This window comes from Hyla sarda, chromosome 9, assembly GCF_029499605.1.
Source record: "Hyla sarda isolate aHylSar1 chromosome 9, aHylSar1.hap1, whole genome shotgun sequence".
In the NCBI taxonomy this organism is placed as follows: domain Eukaryota; kingdom Metazoa; phylum Chordata; class Amphibia; order Anura; family Hylidae; genus Hyla; species Hyla sarda.
In genome coordinates this window covers 128,176,705-128,198,629 of record NC_079197.1, presented here as the reverse complement: position 1 = coordinate 128,198,629, position 21,925 = coordinate 128,176,705, and the positions used below count along the sequence as shown (strand labels likewise).

Below are 21,925 nucleotides of genomic sequence, written 5' to 3'. Positions count from 1 at the left end.
TTATGTAATTTTTCATTTTTTCAAATTTTAATTTCTATTTAGATTTTTTATCTTTTTATCCTGATTTTAACTTTTTTATTCTTTCTTATGTCTGGTTTTCCCCCATTTTTCTCTGTTTCTTATTCTCGGATATATTCCCCTTCTATATTCTGAATCTATGACTTCTCTTTGATTCTCTCCCCTCTCTATGCTCTCTATATACATCTATTGGGCTACGTTCCCATTTTACATGTGGCTCCCGTCGGCGCCCGGGTGGTGGTGCGCATGCATCGCAAATTTCGCATCGCTGCGCATCATGTGACCGAGCGTCTTGCTAGCCAATTGGCTGAAGCCCTTCACTTCCTTTTGTACACTTTGCATAACCGCAACCATAGACACGCCGGCACGGCGTGCTGACTCCATTACCCCATGTATATCCGCAGAGTGTCCTGTCGTGATCCCAGCCCCCTTTTTAACTATTAATTTTATTCATATTGGTAATTGAGCTGTTTATTTATCTTTTTCATGCGATCTGTACACTTGCACAGTAACACCTTTGCACATGTATCCGGACGGATATACCCGTCCCATATTTAATACACTTTAATGCACTCGCACTTTATTTCATGTTAATATGCTGTATTTTGTATTTATTGATTTGTTTACTGTACACACGATTGATTATTTTGGATGTTGTATTTAAACCATCTACTTTGGTCACTTCACATGCTTGAAAAAGGCTGCATAGGAAGAGGAAACGTTGCTCCTGTCTTTGCATGGAATAAAGCCATCTTATATTTTTACACCTATTTGGAGTGCTGCGACTACGTTCTTTATTTTGCCTAGATAGATAGACAGATAGATGGATATGAAAGAGAGAGAGAAAGAGAGAGAGAGAGAGAGAGAGAGAGAGAGAGAGAGAGAGAGAGAGAGACATACCTAAGCATTCACCTCCTTTATAAAATGATACTGAGATTCTTGGATGCAAAAAATACCGTAGACAGATAGATGGATAAATAGACAGACAGATATCGTATCCATATGTAGAGAGTGTATATGATTGAACTCCTTTTCCTGCAGGTATTCTGGATCTTAACCCCTATCCCCATGAGCAATTTTTGGTACTTTCTTAACTCCTTGCCTTTAACCCCTTAAGGACGCAGGACGTAAATGTACGTCCTGGTGCGGTGGTACTTAACGCACCAGGACGTAGATTTATGTCCTGTGCATAACCGCGGGCATCTGAGCGATGCATGTGTCATGCGCGGCTGATCCCGGCTACTGATCGGAGCCAGGGACCCGCCGGCAATGGCCGACGCCTGCGATCTCGTGGGCGTCCGCCATTAACCTCTCAGATGCCGGGATCAATACAGATCTGCGGCAGTACACGATTTCAATGAATGATCTGATTGCCCGAAGCTCTGCTGCGGGGATCCGATCATTCAGAACACCGCACGGAGGTCCCCTCACCTGCCTCTGTCCAGCTCCCGGCGTCTCCTGCTCTGGTCTGAGATCGAGCAGACCAGAGCAGAAGATCGCCGATAACACTGATCTGTTTTATGTCCCATACATAGAACAGATTAGTATTAGCAATCATGGTATTGCTATGAATAGTCCCCTATGGGGACTATTCGATTGTAAAAAAAAAATGTAAAAAAATGTAAAATTAAAAGTAAAAAAAAGTTAAAAATCCCCTCCACCGATAAAAAAGTAAAACGTCCGTTTTTTCCTATTTTACCCCCAAAAAACGTAAAAAATTAATTTAATAGACATATTTGGTATCGCCGCGTGCGTAAATTTCCGAACTATTAAAATAAAATGTTAATGATCCCGTACGGTGAACGGCGTGAACGAAAAAAAAAATTCCAAAATTGCTACTTTTTTAATACATTTTATTAAAAAAAATTATAAAAAATGTATTAAACGTTTTTTATATGCAAATGTGGTTAAAAAAATTACAGATTATGGCGCAAAAAATTATCCCTCATACCGCCGCTTATACGGAAAAATGAAAAAGTTATAGGTCATCAAAATAAAGGGATTATAAACGTACTAATTTGGTTAAAAAGTTTGTGATTTTTTTTAAGCACAACAATAATATAAAAGTATGTAATAATGGGTATCATTTTAATCGTATTGACCCTCAGAATAAAGAACACATGTCATTTTTACCGTAAATTGTACGGCGTGAAAACGAAACCTTCCAAAATTAGCAAAATTGCGTTTTTCTTTTTAATTTCCCCACAAAAATAGTGTTTTTTGGTTGCGCCATACATTTTATGATATAATGAGTGATGTCATTACAAAGGACAACTGGTCGCGCAAAAAACAAGCCCTCATACTAGTCTGGCGATGAAAATATAAAAGAGTTATGATTTTTAGAAGGCGAGGAGGAAAAAACAAAAACGTAAAAATTTAATTGTCCTTAAGGCCAAGATGGGCTGAGTCCTTAAGGGGTTAAAGAGTCACATGAGGGATTGTTTTTTGTTGGACCAGTTGTACTTTTTACAGACAGCCTGTATTTTGCAATTAAATTTTACTGCGGACTGCAGGTCAGCACAATTACAGCGATACCCAATTTATATAACATTTGTTATGTTTAACTTATTTAAAAAATTGAAAACAAAAAAATAAAATAAGTTTGTTTCAAATTGCCATATTCTAATCCCTATATTTTTTTTTCTTATGGCCACAGAGATGTATGATGGCTTATTTTTGTGTCATGATCTGTAGTTTTTATCGGTATCAGTTAAGGGTAGATGTGACTATTTCATTGTTTTTTCTTCTTCATTATTGTACTAATATAGTGTGGCCAAAAATTTGTAATTCTTTCATTTGTTTTGTTTTTGCTTTTTCCATTTACGCCATTTACCGTGCAGGCTCAATTACTTGTATTTTAATAGTTCAAATATTTATGCATTCAGTGATCCCGAATATGCTTAAATTTTTGGAGTTCAGACTGGTCAATATGAAAAACAATAAAAGGGGCGTTGATTTAAATTTTTTCTTTGTAAGACTTTGTTTTGTTTTTTACACTTTTAAAATCCCTCTAAAGGATTTGTATAAGCAATCATTAGATATTCTTATACTGATCAATGCAATGCTATACCCTCAGCTTTCAATCTAAGCAGTAATTGGTTGCTGTGGGAAAATCTCGCCCCTTTTTCTCTTACAAAGTCTGATAAATCTGGGCCAATATCTGCTGGGAGACAGAACCATTTACCTTGATGTTAAATAGTCACTCTTCAAATAGACATGTATTTCAAATTTGGTACTTAAACGCCAGAAAAAAGTGACATTCTCACCTCTTTCTGCTGCATCTTGCTCCTTCCCCATATCAAATGTCTCTAGTGCGAGACCCAGCTTGATGATCAGTCTCATATGAATAGTGATACATGGAGAGGAGGACAGCACCTCGCTCTGCTGCTTATCCCCTTAAGGACTCAGTCCATTTTCACCTTAAGGACACAGCCAATCTTATTTTTGCATTTTAGTTTTTCCCTTCTCGCCTTCTAAAATTCATAACTCTTATATTTCCATTCCCAGACCCATATGAGGGCTTGTTTTTTGTGTGACCAGTTGTACTTTGCAATGACATACCCAAAATGTATGGTAAGCCCCCCCAAATTATTTTTTTTGTGTAAGGAAATTTAAACGAAAATAATTATTTAGCAAATTTGGGGGTTTCATTTTCGTGCTGTACAATTTACGGTAAAAATTACATGTTTTATTTATTCTCTGGGTCAATACGATTAAAATGATACCCATGGTTACATACATTTCTATTACTGTACTGCTTTGAATTTTTTTTTTTTAGCAGTTTCATGTGACAAAAAGCAGAATTTTTTTTTTTTTTTTACGCCGTTCGCCATAGGGGATCATTAACATTATATTTTTATAGTTCGGACATTTAGACACGCAAAACTAGCAAATATGTTTATTATTTATCCTTTTTTTTAGGCTTTTTTGTATTAATATGGGGAAAAGTGATTTAAAACTTTACTGGGGACGGGCTTTTTAAAAAAAATCACTTTTTTTTTACATGTATTTTACACTTTTTTAGTCCCCATATGTGACTATTTATAGCAATTATTAGATTGCTAATACTGTTCAGTGCTATGCATTGGGCATAGAACTGATCAGTATTATCTGCGATCTTCTGCTCTGGTCTGCTGGAAGGCAGATCAGTGCAGAAGACCCCGGAGATGGACGGAGGCAGGTGAGGGGACCTCCGTTCGCCATCTTGGCTGATCTGATCCCCGTGGCAGTGCCGCGGGTGATCAGGTCAGCCATTATAATAAGTGCCACACTGCCGCAGATGCCGTGATCTGTATTGATCACGGCACCTGAGGGGTTAATGGCAGACATCAGCGCGATCGCTGATGTCCGCCATTACTGGCGGGTCCGCGGCTGCTGACAGCAGCATTTACGGTGCATGTCCTTAAGGGGTTAAAATACATATGGTCAATATGGTGCTCTGAAATACATGTCAATTTGAAAAAATACACAGTGCTTAATTTTATTCAGAAAATTGACCACACCAGTTAAATGGAAACTTCAGTACAGAACATTTTATCCCCTATCCACACGATAGCTGATAAGTGTCTGATCGCGGGGATCTGATCACTGGATATTCTATTCCAGAGTTCCCCTTTAAGAAGGAGGCCTTGTGCGCTTGGGTGGAGATTGGGTATTTTAAAGTTTTAAAGGAGCGTGGCTTTAAAAAAAAATGTAGGGATATTTTTACTTTTTAAAGGGGTATTCCATGTTTTTTTTTTATTTGACTATTCTACAGGGATAGCACATAATATAGTGTCTGTACCTATGTTTGATGGCTGGTCTCGCAATTCTTTGCCCCGATGCTTATTTTTAACAGCATATAAAATGAGTGTCACCTCAGGTCTCAGGTGTGGAAGGGAGCCTGTCTGCTTCAATGAGTGGAGTGACCACAGGGTGCGTGTGTGTGTGTGTGTGGGGGGGGGGGGGTAATTCTTCACAGAGCAGCAGAAAATTGACCCAGTTGAGCTTCAATGGGTGGGATGATGTGTGGGAGGGAGAAAAATGACCTCACACTTACAAACAAGGGATCCTGGGACTTGAAGTTGGAGAGAGGGAACTCCAACAGGAAATTGCTATTTCACAAAAAGAAATTGGCAGCATTATGGTGGACTCACAACAGTATTACACCAAGACAAGAATGGATCCTTATTAAGCATGATCAATTCCAGTCTGGCAGATGAGTACTAAAATCACCCTTATGGTGGACAACTCCTTTAAGGTGTGTATGTGTGTATGGGGGGGGGGGGGGGGGGTTAGCTGTGCCCCTGGTCAGGACACATGAGTGTACCTACAACATATTTTTTTTTATCTCCCAGTCTTTTGTAAGAGTTATATTTGTGCATAAATTAAAAAATTTTTTGTCAAATTGCAATTGAATGTGTGGTGCCAGGAGTTAGTTTATAACATTCATTTTGGTAAATTAATGTTTTAATGAAGCCATTTATCCTTTAAAAGAATATGTCACATACAGCTTGACAAGTCTTTAAAAGCATAATACTCCCTAATGGTAGAAGGAAGATTGTTTGGGTATTTTTCTATACAAATCTAAGACACATACGTTGCTCTATACAGAGAAATGTATTTCTTGATCTATTTGCATTTCAATAGACTTCAGTGCAGCAGTGCCCACAGTGTCCAGACTAATATCTGAAAATGATAGTGATTACATGGCGGTGCCAATCAATAACTGTTGAATAGGGCATCTGGCGGGCACAAGACTGCTGTTTGCTCTACAGCGTTTGCTTATAAAATCATATGCTTAATGAATAAAGTGCCAATCCCACTCATATATGAAGAAGTTTCTTCCTGAAATAAAACATTTTAATCTTTAAAGCAAGGTTACTATAATTTATTCAATCTCCATTATTGCACTGTTAACTACAAAAGCCTATTTTACAGCGACAAGAGTTTAATTCTACCTTTTATACCTTTAGCGTGTGGCCACTACTTAAAGGGGCTGTCCTGCTGTCCTGTTAAAAAAAAGGCATAATAATTACAAAAAAATCCATGATTTTTCATTCTGATGGTCTCTATGTCCTTGAAAATCTTAAATTCCTTGTCCCCTCGCGACATACAGAAAATACCTGCAGCTGTAGGGCACATCCTGTGTGACGGGAGGGGATCAGCAAGGGGAGATCATGGACTTGGAATTCATCAGATGGCAGCAGTAGGGAATCGAAAGGGGAGGAGTAAAGTTTATTTTTCTAAAGCAAGTTTGTCCATTAAAATAAAACACAAAAAAAACTCCTTTGAAAAGATTCTCTTGAATTTAAATTATATTTTTATAATGGAATTTTTAAAAGTTTTGGCCTATTTTTTAGTTATCCATGTCACTTACTGAGATGTATGTAACATATATATATCTATATCTATATATATATATATATATATATATATATATATATATATATATATATACTTTTTTTAACCTGTTAAGGGCCCAGGGCGTACCTGTACGTCCTGAGTCTGCTCCCGATCTATAACGTGGGGCCACGGCGTGGCCCCGTCTCATAGCAGGTCGGGCCCGGCCTCTAACAACGGCCGGGACCCGTGGCTAATGACGCGCGGCATTGATCGCGCTGCCGCACGCTATTAACCCTTTAGACGCGGTGTTCAAAGTGAAAGCATGCCGGTTAGCTCAGTGGGCTGTTCGGGATAGCTGCGGTGAAATCGCGGCATCCCGAACAGCTTACAGGACAGCAGGAGGGCCCCTACCTGCCTCCTCGCTGTCCGATCGCCGAATGACTGCTCAGTGCCTGAGATCCAGGCATGAGCAGTCAAGCGGCATAATAATCGATCACTGGTTTCCTATGAGAAACCAGTGATCAATGATGAAGATCAGTGTGTGCAGTGTTATAGGTCCCTATGGGAGCTATAACACTGCAAAAAAAAAGTGAATAAAGATCATTTAACCCCTCCCCTATTAAAAGTTTGAATCACCCCTCTTTTCCCATTAAAAAAAAACTTTGTAAATAAAAATATACATATGTGGTATCGCCGCATGCGGAAATGTCTGAATTATAAAAATATATCTTTAATTAAACCGCACAGTCAATGGCGTGCGCGCAAACAAATTCCAAAGTCCAAAATAGTGCCATTTTGGTCACTTTTTATATTATGAAAAAATGAATAAAAGCGATTAATAAGTCCTATCAATGGAGTAATGGTACCACTAAAAACTTCAGATCATGGCGCAAAAAATGAGCCCTCATACCGCCCCGTAAAAATAAAAAAGTTATAGGGGTCAGAAGATGACAATTTTAAACGTATTAATTTTCCTGCATGTAGTTATGATTTTTTCCAGAAGTACGACAAAATCAAACCTATATAAGTAGGGTATCATTTTAATCGTATGGACCTACAGAATAAAGATAAGGTGTCATTTTTATCGAAAAATTTACTGTGCAGAAACGGAAGCCCGCAAAAATTACAAAATGGTGTTTTTTGTTTTTTTCAATTTTGTCTCTCATTGATTTTTTTTCCGTTTCGCGTAGATTTTTGGGTAAAAGGACTGACATCATTACAAAGTAGAATTGGTGGCACAAAAAATGAGCAAATCATATGGATTTTTAGGTGAAAGATTGAAAGAGTTATGATTTTTTAAAGGTAAGGAGGAAAAAACGAAAATGCAAAAACGGAAAAACCCCGGGTCCTTAAGGGGTTAAATACTTTCGCTCTTGCTGTATGACTCATGTTGGCCCTGTTTCACATAGGCAGCCATTTATCAGAAACCAGGGATGTACCGAAGCTCTAGGGGGTACAGTGGTAGCAGTAACAACTAAACTCTTTTTGTTTGAGGTGGCACAAAGGCCCTTCTTCCACATAAGGAGATACCACTATAAAAAAAACTAATAATAATCCATGGCACTCTAAATGATGCTTAAAGGGGTACTCTGATGGACAACTTTTTTTTTGTAAATTAACTGGTTATCTCCTGCTCTGCTATTTTCTAATTCAACCGAACAGTCAGAGAAGCCGGTTGAGTTGCAGTACCACACCTCCTTCCCGCTCTGATCTGCTCCTATAATGGTGCCCTGTAGGTCAATCATGAGGGTTTGGTCAGGGAGGAGGTATACCGCTGAGACTTGACCTGCCTCTGTGACTGTTCAGCTGGATTAGAAAACAGCCGTGATATAAGACCTACAAACTGTGGCCACAGTATGTAATGGTACCATCTTTCCCATCTTTTTAAGCCCCAACTGTTTTGGTGTGCACCTCTCCAACAGAGATGGCAGATGCCCTTTAAGAGATTTTTATATTAGCACTTAACACTGTTTTCATGCAGAAGAGATACAAGTCTGGAAAATAACAACTCTCCATGCTGCTCTCCCAGGTTACCTATACATGCATCATAACAGATAAACATCTCCTCTAAAGTGTTCCCATCTATCCATCTAAACCACCCAACATCACATGGGTTGGTTTAAGCCAACAGGCTACACTCCATCTGCTGCCTGCATTGCATCATGGGAGTTACAAGGACAACTCTCATAAAAGCTAGTGAAGGAGTTTGCCGGCTTCGGAGCTCATGTGGGCTTAATTAGCTTGTAAACCAGCCTTAGTGTACCTGCCGGTGCGATTAGATTAGATTGTAAGCTCCTCTGGGGCACACACCAGAATGAGCTTCTCTAATTGGACAGAGCTGTGGAACATGTCAGTAGTATAAATTGCAATTATAATGAAGTTATATTCCCCAGTTTGCAGAAAAAAAACAATCTATACAATGAAAAAGTCCTGGACTCCTGTAGCTAAAAGTGCTGATATTTCAGAGCTTCCGAGTACACTGCATAGAGATACTAGAAAACTCAGCTTAAATAGACAACCCACTGAATATGGTTAATGACAGACAGACAGCACCCCATAGAATGGCTGTGTATGTTCTCCACGCATCACCTGGCACCTCTCTACAACAGTCCCATTTTCTTCACCAGTGATGTTTGTGTAATTAGGCCACCGTGTCATTCTACGCGTCCTTCCGGAGTATGCCAGGCACGTACCGCACTTACTGCACAGGACTGATTCTCTTGGAAAGTCTTTGCTAAGTGCAAGAAAATCAAACTACTTAATTGCATATAAAAACATACAAATTACATCCACAATGTTAACAAAACCAAGACAATTTCATAAGTCACACTGAAGAATTGCTCAACCTTAAATGAACCAGAACAAAATTCTGCACAGGGAAAGTAGGTCTATACATGATGTGTAAGGCAACAAGGTACCTACAGTTAATCTAGTCATAGACCCATTTGGAAAGTAGGGAATATTTACAACACTATGAATTAGATTCACTAATCCTGTCTTCTACTAAGGGGGCCCATATACCTTCAACAGTTGTCGGTCAAACGTTCCTTCAGCTGATGGTTCTCTCTCCCTTTTATCCTGTTTACATGAACATTTGGTTTAGTCACTTTTTTCCTGGAAATCCAACATGCCTGACCCTTCTAAGAGAGTTGGCCAGTCCTAATGAAATCCTAATGGGTTGGCTAACTGTACACTAAAGTGTATGGTAAACTATAGACAGCATAAACATATGTCCGCCATACACATGAGATAAAAGTGAGAACAGATATACGAAAGTATGGAAGCAATATAAACCAGTATAAACCAGCCCCCCCCCCCCCCCTCAGAAATAAAGTGTTATTGTATATAAAGTGCAAAAAAGGCAATAGCCAAAAGATTACAATTGCCAAATCAGAAATTGCAAATGCAAAATAAAAGTGATCACATGTTTATAACGATGAGAAGGCTCACCCCAGTACCACACCAGGCCCTCTCCCCTAAATTTGCACCAAAATCTTTGGAGCAGTTTTGACAAATTGTGTTAAATGTCAAGCCATAGACCTTACCCTTAAAGGGGTACGCCGCTGGCCAGCAATCGGAAGTAAATGTTCCGAACGCTGTTTTTTGCGATGCGGAAGACTGCCGTCACGCCCCCTCCCATTGACTTGCATTGAGGGGGGCATGGCCATGACATCACGAAGGGCGTGGCCAACCCCCGCAGCGAAAACAGCGGAACATTTATTTCCAAACGCTGGCCAGTGGAGTACCCCTTTAAGGGTAGGATCACACATAGAGTATCCCTGCATATTTGATGCATGCTTACTTCAGTGCTAGCAAAATCTATTGGTGTTTATTATTACTCCCGTAGACTTAGGTATGCATTAAATATGCAGCTAATATACTTAATAACATTTCTTTTTTCCTTTTCATACAAATAACCACTAGGGGTCCCCATACCATCCAGAACATAATCCTGTTCAGCTGCAGTATCATCTCTGTCCCAGCTGAAGCACAGTCTGGACAAAGTCCAGTAAAGGAGGGAGGGACTAGCACTCCTCTGTGCTCACTCCTGTCTTGTCTATCAGGCTCCTGTCTGAAAATAGAGAGAAGGGGGTTACAGAGCAGCCTGCAGTGATTGGGTAAAGCACAGCAGGCTCAGGGAGGAAGTGAATGCATGGTGAGTGAGAGCGGGCTCAGTGCTTGCCTAGGACACGCCCCTCCCTGAGCACTTTTTCTGAGATATGACAGGTACGCTTTAAATCATACCCACTTTAACACTAAGCCTCACCCACTTGTTCAGATAGGCGCACAAGGTGTGTAAAACAAATCATGATTGTGGTGCGAAGGATGTGCACCAGAATTCTATTACATTTGTCAAAGAAAACTTTCACCAATAGCGTTTCCCATACAGGACGCCTCCAGCTGTTGCAAAACTTCAACTGTCCCTTTTTTCCTATCCTTATAAAACCCGTCCTTTTGCTGACTATACATTTCTATAATAAAATAACTATAAACTAAGGGGCTCTTTGTTTATAAAAAATCTTTTTTACTCTGATTTGATTTGTCCCTAGAATTGATAGAATTGGAGCTGGACAGTTCTTTCAGCGCTGCCTTCCTCGATGTGCCTGGTACAGCATGCCCACACAAGCAACACATTTGTTAAAATGTCATCGTTCGTGCTTGAGCCAAATTCGCAGGTGATCTTTAAAGACCCAGATGCTTGGTGTTGTATATGACAGGACTATAGGCCGGTATCCTGCATAACAAATGTCTTCTGCTGAGCTGTTACTAAACAATACACCTTGGAATAAAGAGAATATTACACAACCTTGTGTCTGGGAAAAGGGTAAATCTTATCTATAACCCATATAGAAAATAAAATAACTCTCTGCAAACATTGGGGGAGATGTATAAAGAATAAGGTACTAAGGAAAAGCTAAAATAGTTTCCTTTGCAAACCAATCAGGTCGCTGATATTATTTGTTAAAGTGTACCCGTCAGATCCAACAAAAATTTTTTTTTTAATATATCACTCAGTACCTAATCCTGACCATGTACATCTAATTTTTATGTGTCTAGCACCTTTATTTATTTTTTTATTACACTTTTGATTTAGCTCACTAGTCTGAATTCCTCTCAAAGGGAGGGGGCGTGGCCTCACTGTACAGGTCTCCGCCCCCTCCCTTAGTATGCTGTCTGCTCACATCTCCCCTGGCATTAGCAAAACTCCTTACTGACAGTAGCGGGACACAAGCTGACAGTGGGAGGATTTTTCCTCCAGCTCTGAGCCCTGCACTCACATCTGTCAATCAAGGCAGTGTGTCCATGACATAGGGGATGACGCATGGACACAGCTGGACTAGTATGTGTCCAAGCAGGCAGGGGGGCAGTTCTTTGACTTGCTTTTTCAGTATGAAATACTGAAAATTTTCTAATGAAAGCAATTGCAAAGCCTATTGGTTATACATGCTTTACAACATATCAAAAGTTTTTGTATCTGACAGTGCCCCATTAAGAAGAATGGACAAGCAATTTTGGTATGTCCCCCAGTTGTGCTACAGATCAATGCAATACAGCATGTATATGCAGAAATATAGAAACACACTCCCTCCCCTTTATCCACCCATACCCCTTCCTTTTACCTCCTTGGTTGAACTTGGTTGATATCACTTGTACTAACTATGTAATTATGTAACTATTGTAGTCCAGAGCTGTATTCACAATTCTATTTAAACCTTGTTGACAGGTTGCGGACAGATACGTCTTTCACAGCTAAGATAAGACTCTTCAATGCAAACCGATTTACTCTAACTTTTTTGCAAGGTGAAAGCTAAATTTTAAAGTGTACCTGTCAGATCCCACAGTCCTGACCATGTACATCTAATTTTTATGCCCCTATCACCTATATTTATTATAAAAAATACCTCTTTTCATCAGTGTTAGAAATCCTCTCAGGGGAAGGGGGCGTGTCCCTCCCTTGTGGTGGAGGGAGGTGATTGGTGGGTCTGCTCATGCAGCCTTGTCCATCAGTGATCTCTTGTCCATGACTCATAGACAAGCTGATGCTGCTGCACGACTGGTTAATATCCCAGTAGGCATGGGGACCCCTAGTGGTGGGATTTTTTCAGGGGCTTTATTAAATATTAAAAAAAATGTAAACAACCATATTACAAAAAGTCTTTAATTTTCATCAGTAACAACATATAAAAAGTTTTTGGATTTGACAGTGCCCATTTAAAATAAAATAGATGCAGTAACAATGAGCATTTAAAATATATTAATTTTGGAGTATTTTATACCTTAAAGCCAAAAGAGAGGGCTTGGCTGGTTCCAAAGAGTTCAAGAACCACAGTGGGCCCCATTATTCTAGTAACTTATGAGTGACCCTGTCTGAATGACGTCTGAGAATACATATGTAAGTGAACCATTACTTTAAATCAGATGTTCCAAAATAAACTCAGCCTAAAACCATTGAATATTTAACAACAAAGAATTAAGTATAAACCAGCTAATGTAAATTTTATTACCCACAACTATCATTTTACTGCACCACATTGCCACCCTGGGTTTACATTCTATTATTCTGTCTGTAAAAAAAATCGATATACATGGGTTGAAATTGCTTTGTTTCTATATGGTACTATGGCACTGTACACTGCAATGAAACTATATACGGAGTTATAATACACACAGTAAACAAACTTTACTCGCTTTATCACTAAGACAATACAGTAAATAATAAAGCAACAGGCATAGTGAAATTTAACTCTCAAACAAAATGCTACACAGGTTTAATATTTTAAAATTTCGTATATATTAGGCTCTGTTCACACAGGCATTATGGGCTGTCGTCAAGGTTCCCATAGAGGTGCCATGATTTCTGATATTAAGTAAAGTGTATTGTGTGGGTCTAGACTTACTGTGAAAAATAATGGAGCATTAAGGGAAACCTGAAGGAACCCATTATAAGTCGATGGGGTCCTTCAGGATTTGACGAGATCTGTTCAGAAAATAGTCTGTCATAGCTGGCATGGCTCCGCTGAAGACAGAAGTCATAACACCACAGATGAAGCAGAGCTTAGCGTGTCGTGCAGGGTTATACACAGTGATACTGCGATTACTGGTAGATATATATAAGGAAAGATAGCTAAGAGCGAGAGGGAATGAATGAATATATATATATATATATATATATATATATATATATAGATAGACAAATTATAACATATTCAAGTTTTAAAGATATATATATATATATATATATATATATATATATATATATATATACAGTGACCTCCCGACCTACAATGTCGGGGCTAGAGATGAGCGAACTTACAGTAAATTCGATTCGTCACGAACTTCTCGGCTCAGCAGTTGATGCCTTATCCTGCATAAATTAGTTCAGCTTTTAGGTGCTCCCGTGGGCTGGAAAAGGTGGATACAGTCCTAGGAGACTCTTTCCTAGGACTGTATCCATCTTTTCCAGCCCACTGGAACTCCTGAAAGCTGAACTAATTTAAGTAGGATAAGTCATCAACTGCCGAGCCGAAAAGTTCGTGACGAATCGAATTTACTGTAAGTTCGCTCATCTCTAGTCGGGGCCATCGCATAAACGGCTATCCGGCAGTACAGACTGCTTCAGCTGCCACCAGATAGCCGTTTACGGTCCGGTGACGATCACTTACCTGTCCTTGGGGCTCCGGCGTGTCCTCTTCGGGATCCCCTGCATGGCCAGCGCTCTCCATCGTTGTCATCACGTCGCTGCGCACGCCGTCCCGTCATTTAATAGGAGCGGCGTGCGTAGCGATGTGATGGCGGCGACGTGAGAGCGAGGATGCCGGGGAAGCAGAGGCCTTGCCGGAGCGTAGAGGACACCCCGAGGACGCAGCGACAGCGATGGAGGGCGACATCCCGGGCAGCGGTGACGAGCGGTCAGGAGCGGCAGGGACACGTGAGTATAACCTCCAATACCAGTGGTCTTCAACCTGCGGACCTCCAGAGGTTGCAAAACTACAACTCCCAGCATGCCCGGACAGCCGTTGGCTGTCCGGGCATGCTGGGTGTTGTAGTTTTGCAATATCTGTAGGTCCGCGGGTTGTAGACCACTGTCCTATACTTTACATTGCACGGATCCCTCAACATACGATGGTTTCAACAAACGATGGTTCATTTGGAACGGATTACCATCGTATGTTGAGGGACCACTGTATATATATATATATATACCGGTATATATATATATATATATATATATATATATATATATATAAAAAGAGAATATCCACAGCACACATCCAATGGGTGAAAAATCAAAGGTGGTTTATTCCATCAAACAGAGTGTCCAGAACAACGTTTCAACCAGCTCTCCTGGTCTTTTTAAGCTGAAAAAGACCAGGAGAGCTGGTTGAAACGTTGTTCTGGACACTCTGTTTGATGGAATAAACCACCTTTGATTTTTCACCCATTGGATGTGTGCTGTGGATATTCTCTTTTTATTTAAAATGGATCCCTGACCCGGGTCTGGACCTGCGAGCACCATAATACATTTAATATAATCTTGTTTGGATGTGCTGTTTTCCTACAACTTCTATATATATATATATATATATATATATATATATATATTTACACACACTATGCTTTGAAAAGTTTACTACAAGGCACTGGAAACTTATTGACTCCTATAAAACACATCCATAGAAGAAAGAGGAGGATGGGCATCTAAGCAGTTCATTGACATAAAAGCAATGGAGTTCCATTGAAATACTGTCCTGTTGTTTTGAATGATGTATATCAGTGGCCTTCAATCTGTGGACCTACAGTTCTAGCAAAACCACAACTCCCAGCATGCCAAGAGTTGTAGATATGCAACATCTGGAGGTCAACAGTTTAAAGACGACTGATGTATAGAGTCGCAGTTCATTGCAACTATCATCAGCAGCGTAGTGTCCTTCCTTGTGGGGTCCTTCAAACAATTACATTATAAATCACATAATATATTTAGAATAATAATTATATATTATTTTTAAAGAAATTACTCAAATGAATTATACCTGATTCCATCAATCAGTTTTGGTCTTTTACTGGGGTCAAAAAACGGGTTATTGTTAACTTTTTTGTCATGTGTTTGGGGGGGGGGGGGGCATTATTTATTGTCAATGTATTCATACTGAATCAAAAACTGATTGCTAAATGAGCATCTTTGCATTGAAGAGTTAACCAATTTTTACTATATGTATATATATATCCAAGGATAGGCAGCACTTCCACTGTAATGATAAGTCCTGGGGTGCAGGCAGTAAAACACAGTCCCAATCGCAGACTGTGTAGATAATCCAGAAGCAAAAAATGCCAGCAGCACACCCGTCAATAAAGTGCAAAAGTGGGATTTTACTGACCCATATCAAGTGCAACGTTTCGACGGCATCCCGCCATCTTTTTCGAGCATGCCGTCGAAACGTCGCACTTGATATGGGTCAATAAAATCCCACTTTTGCACTTTATTGACGGGTGTGCTGCTGGCATTTTTTGCTTATATATATATATATATATATATATATATATATATATATATATTTATCTATTTTTATTTTTTTTGGGGGGGTGATAGGATCCATCAAGGGGTCTTTTTATTTTTATTTTTTGTTAAGATCATACTTTAAAAACAATAAAAAGGCAAACACTACGACGGGAACAAAATAAATAAATAAATAAAAAAACGTGGCCCAATAATGCAAATGAATACCCAGACGTATATACATAATATTAATAATCTAGTATAGCCATGTTAGGGATCATACCATAATATTAAGTCACTTTTTGGCTATTCCACGTGGCACCTGCAGAAACTCTTCTCAGGTGTAGTCTTTTTTTTTTTTTTGTTAAAGGGGTATTCCAGGCAAAAACGTTTTTTTTTTTTTATACATTAACTGGCTCCGGAAAGTTAAACAGATTTGTAAATTACTTCTATTAAAAAAATCTTAATCCTTCCAATAGTTATTAGCTTCTGAAGTTGAGTTGCTGTTTTCTGTCTAACTGCTTTCTGATGACTCGCGTCCCGGGAGCTGTGCAGTTCCTATGGGGATATTTTCCCATCATGCACAGCTCCCGGGACGTGACATCATCATTGAGCAGTTAGACAGAAGACTTCAGAAGCTAATAACTATTGGAAGGATTAAGATTTTTTAATAGAAGTAATTTACAAATCTGTTTAACTTTCCGGAGCCAGTTGATATATAAAAAAAAGTATACTAAAAGAAACAATATAAAGACAAACTCTATGAATCGGAAAAAAAAGTGACTCAATAACGCAAATGGGTACCCATACCTATATACATGATATAAATATATTAGTGTGGCCATATTATCCTATTAGAAGTAATTTACAAATCTGTTTAACTTTCCGGAGCCAGTTGATATATATAAAAAAGTTTTTGCCTGGAATACCCCTTTAAAACTATACTAAAAAAAACAACATAAAGACAAACTCTATGAATCGGGGAAAAAAAGATGACTCAATAACACAAATGGGTACCCATACCTATATACATGATATAAATATATTAGTGTGGCCATATTATCCTATTAAATCTATTTAAAGACACTTTTTGGCTATTCCGTGTAGCACCGGCAGAAACTCTACTCTACATATCCATAGAAAGTGGTTTGTGAGTAACCCACGCCCCCAGCCCGGTGCTGTCAAAATGGATAACCTGAAAGCAGCAGAACTGTCATGAAAACAGCAAGTAAACTGTACGATGTAATATTATAGAATACTAGACACGAGGGAATTGATTTACGAACCTCAAGGTTCGCAACAAAACGAAACACCTTTGTACCGTTTTTAAAATTGGGGAAAATGAAAAATTTCGGTTCAGTAAAGTCCCACCTATGGGGTTTGCCGTATGAGAATGACCACCTACCTACGGTCATTCTCACTCTGTATTCCCAATTCAGACTGCAAGTGAACAGAAAAGAACACACAGGATTCTATTGTCCACATTACGCTGTTCCATGGAATATCACAATACCGAGACGTAGGGCTATGCTTTCATTTAGGCTGCGGATGTTCTTTGTGCACGAGGAACATCTCCAAATGGATCAGAATTATTCATCACGCTGTGAAGGTCCATGACGGTGCTTTGATAATGCAGCAGGTTTCACATGCAGTCCTACGTAAGACAATAGATTGCGATAGTAGAATAAGTATTCGAATTGGAATACTCAGCCTTGCTGTCTTCTATACGTATAACTGCACGTATTACCGTATTTTTCGGCATATAAGACGCACCCAATTTTAAAAGCTGAAAATCTAGAAAAAAAAACCATTCTGAACCTTCAACCTGCAGACCTCCAGATGTTGCAAAACTACAACTCCTAGCATGCCCGGACAGCCGTTGGCTGTCCGGGCATGCTGGGAGTTGTAGTTTTGCAACATCTGGAGGTCTGCAGGTTGAAGAACACTGGTATAAGAGGTAATACTCATATGTCCGCGCCGCTCCGGACCCATCACCGCTGCCCTGGATGTCGCCCTCCATCGCTGTCGCCGCGTCCCCGTGGTGTCCCCTTCGCTCCGGAACATCTCTGCTGTCCGGTATCCTCGCTCTCTGTCGCCGCCATCACGTCGCTATGCACGCCGCTCCTATTGGATGACGGGACAGAGTGTGTGCGACATCGTAATGACGACGAAGGAGAGCGCCAGCCATGCAGGGGATCCCAGCACGGAGAAGACACCGAGGAGGCAGGTAAGGTCCCTCCCGGTGTCCTGTAAGCTGTTCGGGACGCCGTGATTTCACCGCGGCGGTCCAGAACAGCCCGACTGAGCAGCCGGGTTAGTGTCACTTTCGCTTCAGACGCGGCGGTCAGCTTTGATTGCCACGTCTGAAGGGTTAATACAGGGCATCACCGCGATCGGTGATGTCCTGTATTAGCCGCAGGTCCTGGCCATTGATGGCGGCAGGGACCGCCGCGATAGGACAGGGTTTTAATGTGTATTCGCCGTATAAGACGCACCAACTTTCCCCCTCCAGTTTTGGGGAACAAAAAGTGCGTCTTCTACAGCGACAAATACGGTATACATATGATACCTGTAGGTATAATAAGAATATTCCTTATACGGGCCCCTCACTACCCTAGATAGCCATAATAAGTTGTAGCTAGCCAGGGCTCAGGGTGAGAATGCAGGCAGACTTGTAGCTCACCTGCACGTCTGCATACACTCCTGACAACCAACTTGTCCTTAATCTGCAAAGCACGTTCCAGCCAAATTTAATATTCCGCGCACAGACAAATCCATTTATGGCGGGAGATGAAATGTTTATTATCATTGGTGTTAATTAGCTCCCCTCCAGATCCTATAGCGGTACACAAAGCGCCACACAGGTTACTTCCCGGATTTACCAATGTACATTCATTCTCATTTACATGCATGGAATCTCTGCACCTGTGTGTTACACACCAAGGGACCGGATTATTATTTGGAGGAGCCCGGTGTATAAAGACTGCGGATGTTCAATAAAATAAGAAAGTAGATTTGTGCGGACGAGAAAAATCAATAAAAGGAATGAAACTTGAGTTTAACCCTTATAGGCCCTGCTGGAGCGGACAAAAGGGATGCCGGAAAAATCTGTGACCGAAAAGATATTTCAAGTGGAGAAAAAAAAAAAAAGGACGTTGAGACAGATGGACGGACAGATGAGGAATAAAGTGATTTAAGAATAGAAAACCTGCCTTGTTAAAATATCTGAACCATATGGATGGTGTATACAGCATTATAGTCAATAGTGAACACAACCACCTTTTATTTTACTGTCATTTTACACTATTCTCTGGTTATGAGTCCTGCAAAGGCATGAAGAGCTGGAAGATTATACATTACATATAGAGGATAGATAGATAGAAGGACAGACAGATATTCAGAGAGATATGGCAAGATACATAGATAGATAGATTATAGATAGATACATAGATAGATAATAGATAGATAGATAGATAGATAGATAAATTATAGATATCTAGATAGGTGGATGATAGATAGATAGATAGATAGATAGATAGATCATAGATAGATAGATTATAGATAGATAGATAATAGATAGATACGTAAATGATAGATATCTAGATAGGTGGATGATAGATAGATAGATAGATTATAGATAGATAGATTATAGATAGATAGATAATAGATAGATAAATGATAGATAGATAGGTGGATGATAGATAGATAGATATAGATAGATAATAGATAGATAGATAGATAGGTGGATGATAGATAGATAGATGATAGAGAGATAGATTGATAGGTGGATGATAGATAGATAGATAGATAGATAGATAGGTGGATGATAGATCGATAGATAGATAATAGATAGATAGATAAATGATAGATAGATAGGTGGATGATAGATAGATAGATAGATAGATAGATAGATAGGTGGATGATAGATAGATAGATAGATAGATAGATAGATAAATAACAGATATATAGGTGGATGATAGATAGATAGATAATAGATAGATAAATGATAGATAGGTAGATGATAGATATATAGATAGATAGATATAGATAGATAATAGATAGATAAATGATAGATAGATAGATAGAAAGATAGATATTGGATGGGTAGATAGATATGAGATAGATAAATATGAGATAGATAGATGATAGATGGATAGATGATAGATAGGTAGATGATAGATAGATAGATAGATACATGATTAATAGAAAGATCGCTATTGGAAAGATATGGGATGGATGGATAGATATGAAATAGATTGCATAGATATAAGATAGATAGATAGCTCAATAGATCGATAGATATTGAATGGATATATATGAAATAGATTACATAGATAGATAGATACATAGATTTGAGTTTGAAAGATAAATAGATAAGTGTTGTACACACAATGTGTTATTATGTTAATAGAGAAAAAAAATATTTTGAAAAAAAAAAATCAGTTTTCTTCTACCTAGTAAAATTCCCCCAAACTCGTATGAATTGTCTCTGGAGATTGGTCGCTCCTGTCCTTGTCCTGAATCTGTTGTTTCCAACCAACTTTGTTATTTGTAAATAGCTACAAGATCTGTTACAATAACACAACGTAACAATAGCAAAAAAAAAAATAGGAATGAGACAGATCCACATTACATTGTAGGTCCTGCACTGCTTAAACCAGTCTTTTTCCAATCAGGGTGCCTCCAGCTGTTGCGGAACTACAACTCCCAGCATGGCCCGGACAGCCAACGGCTGTCCGGGCATGCTGGGAGTTGTAGTTCCGCAACAGCTGGAGGCACCCTGGTTGGAAAAAGACTGGCTTAACACAATTGCACAACCTGGCATACCTGCATACACCCAGCAGTGACTAGAAGTTGGGCAGGACATGACACGGTTAACCTGCTTGCTCTGGAGGAAGTGAAGTGAGAAATTCCTCCATCAGCAGCATGGTATATAGTAGTGATGTATAGTAAAGTTTCCTACAGATGTGTTCCTGGTTTGGGATGGATTCCTCCCAGGTTGGAGGTCACTCACCTCAGGGGTCTCATCTTGACCTCCTTCTTGTTGTCCACCACTGCAGGGACACAGTTGGTGAGTTCTGTCCAGTCCGCATGCAGCCCACAGCTCCATCCAGTAGAGAACCTTGAGAACAACCATGTCTCCTTCTTGCCCGGTCTATGGCAGGTGCACTTCTTCTGCCCAGCCTTACACTCACAAGGCTGCTCCAGACGGATGTTCCTGACCAGGTGGCGACCAAACGTGGTGCCCCCAGTCTTCTGGATGTGGAGGAACACAATCAGATCGTCCCCATTGATGTTGAAGTCCACCTTCCTCAGCAGGTCGTCCACGGTGAAATTGAATTTGGGCATAAATTTGGCAGGGCTGTCATCTTCAGCCCAGTAGGGGTCCACCAATGAAGAGCTGAAGGCTTGTAGCCTGAGCTGTTGGCATTCAGTGCCCGGGCACACATACTGCAGGACGATCACAGCGAACAGAAAGACTATGACCAGGGCCACCAGCAGCTTGTTGGACTTGTCATCCATGTTCTCGGTGCCGGGGAAGATCCAAGATCATTACGCCAGAAGCTTGGTGTACATGGGGGGCTGTGAAGAGGTGAGGGGGGTCTGCTTCATGGCTCCATACACACTGACACAATCCCTTTATCCTTTCTTCCCAGCAATCCAAGCGTTCAGTCTATTCTACAGTAATAAAGAGGAGTGGAGAGAAGCAGCCAAGTGCACAGCCCTCTGCCTCACACCTCTCCATGTACTGCCTCCTCCTCACTGCTCCTCTATGGCAAGACCCTCCCCACAACCAGCAGACTGCCCCCTCAACATGGAGCCCCAGCCCACTGTCTGCTCAGCCCGAGAGAGGCAAGGACCAGATGAGAGAGAGAGAGAGAGAGAGAGAGAGAGAGAGAGAGAGAGAGAGAAGAGAGAGAGAGAGAGAGAGAGAGAGAGAGAGAGAGAGAGAGAGAGAGAGAGAGAGAGAGAGAGAGAGAAGAGAGAGAGAGAGGAGAGAGAGAGAGAGAGAGAGAGAGAGAGAGAGAGAGAGAGGAGAGAGAGAGAGAGAGAGAGAGAGAGAGAGAGAGATATGAGACAGATGAG

At 40.1% G+C, this 21,925-nt stretch overlaps 1 protein-coding gene across 1 annotated transcript in view; it reads right to left on the bottom strand.

Moving 5' to 3' along the window:
- HS6ST2 (heparan sulfate 6-O-sulfotransferase 2) overlaps window positions 1-21,596 on the bottom strand; it is a 381,930-nt gene extending 360,334 nt beyond the window's left edge. The window contains exon 1 of the mRNA XM_056539031.1: window positions 20,853-21,596. Coding sequence (XP_056395006.1) covers window positions 20,853-21,361 — 509 coding nt within the window. The 5' untranslated portion in view covers window positions 21,362-21,596. The remainder of the gene's footprint in view (window positions 1-20,852) is intronic.
- Between the last annotated feature and the right edge of the window lie 329 nt (window positions 21,597-21,925).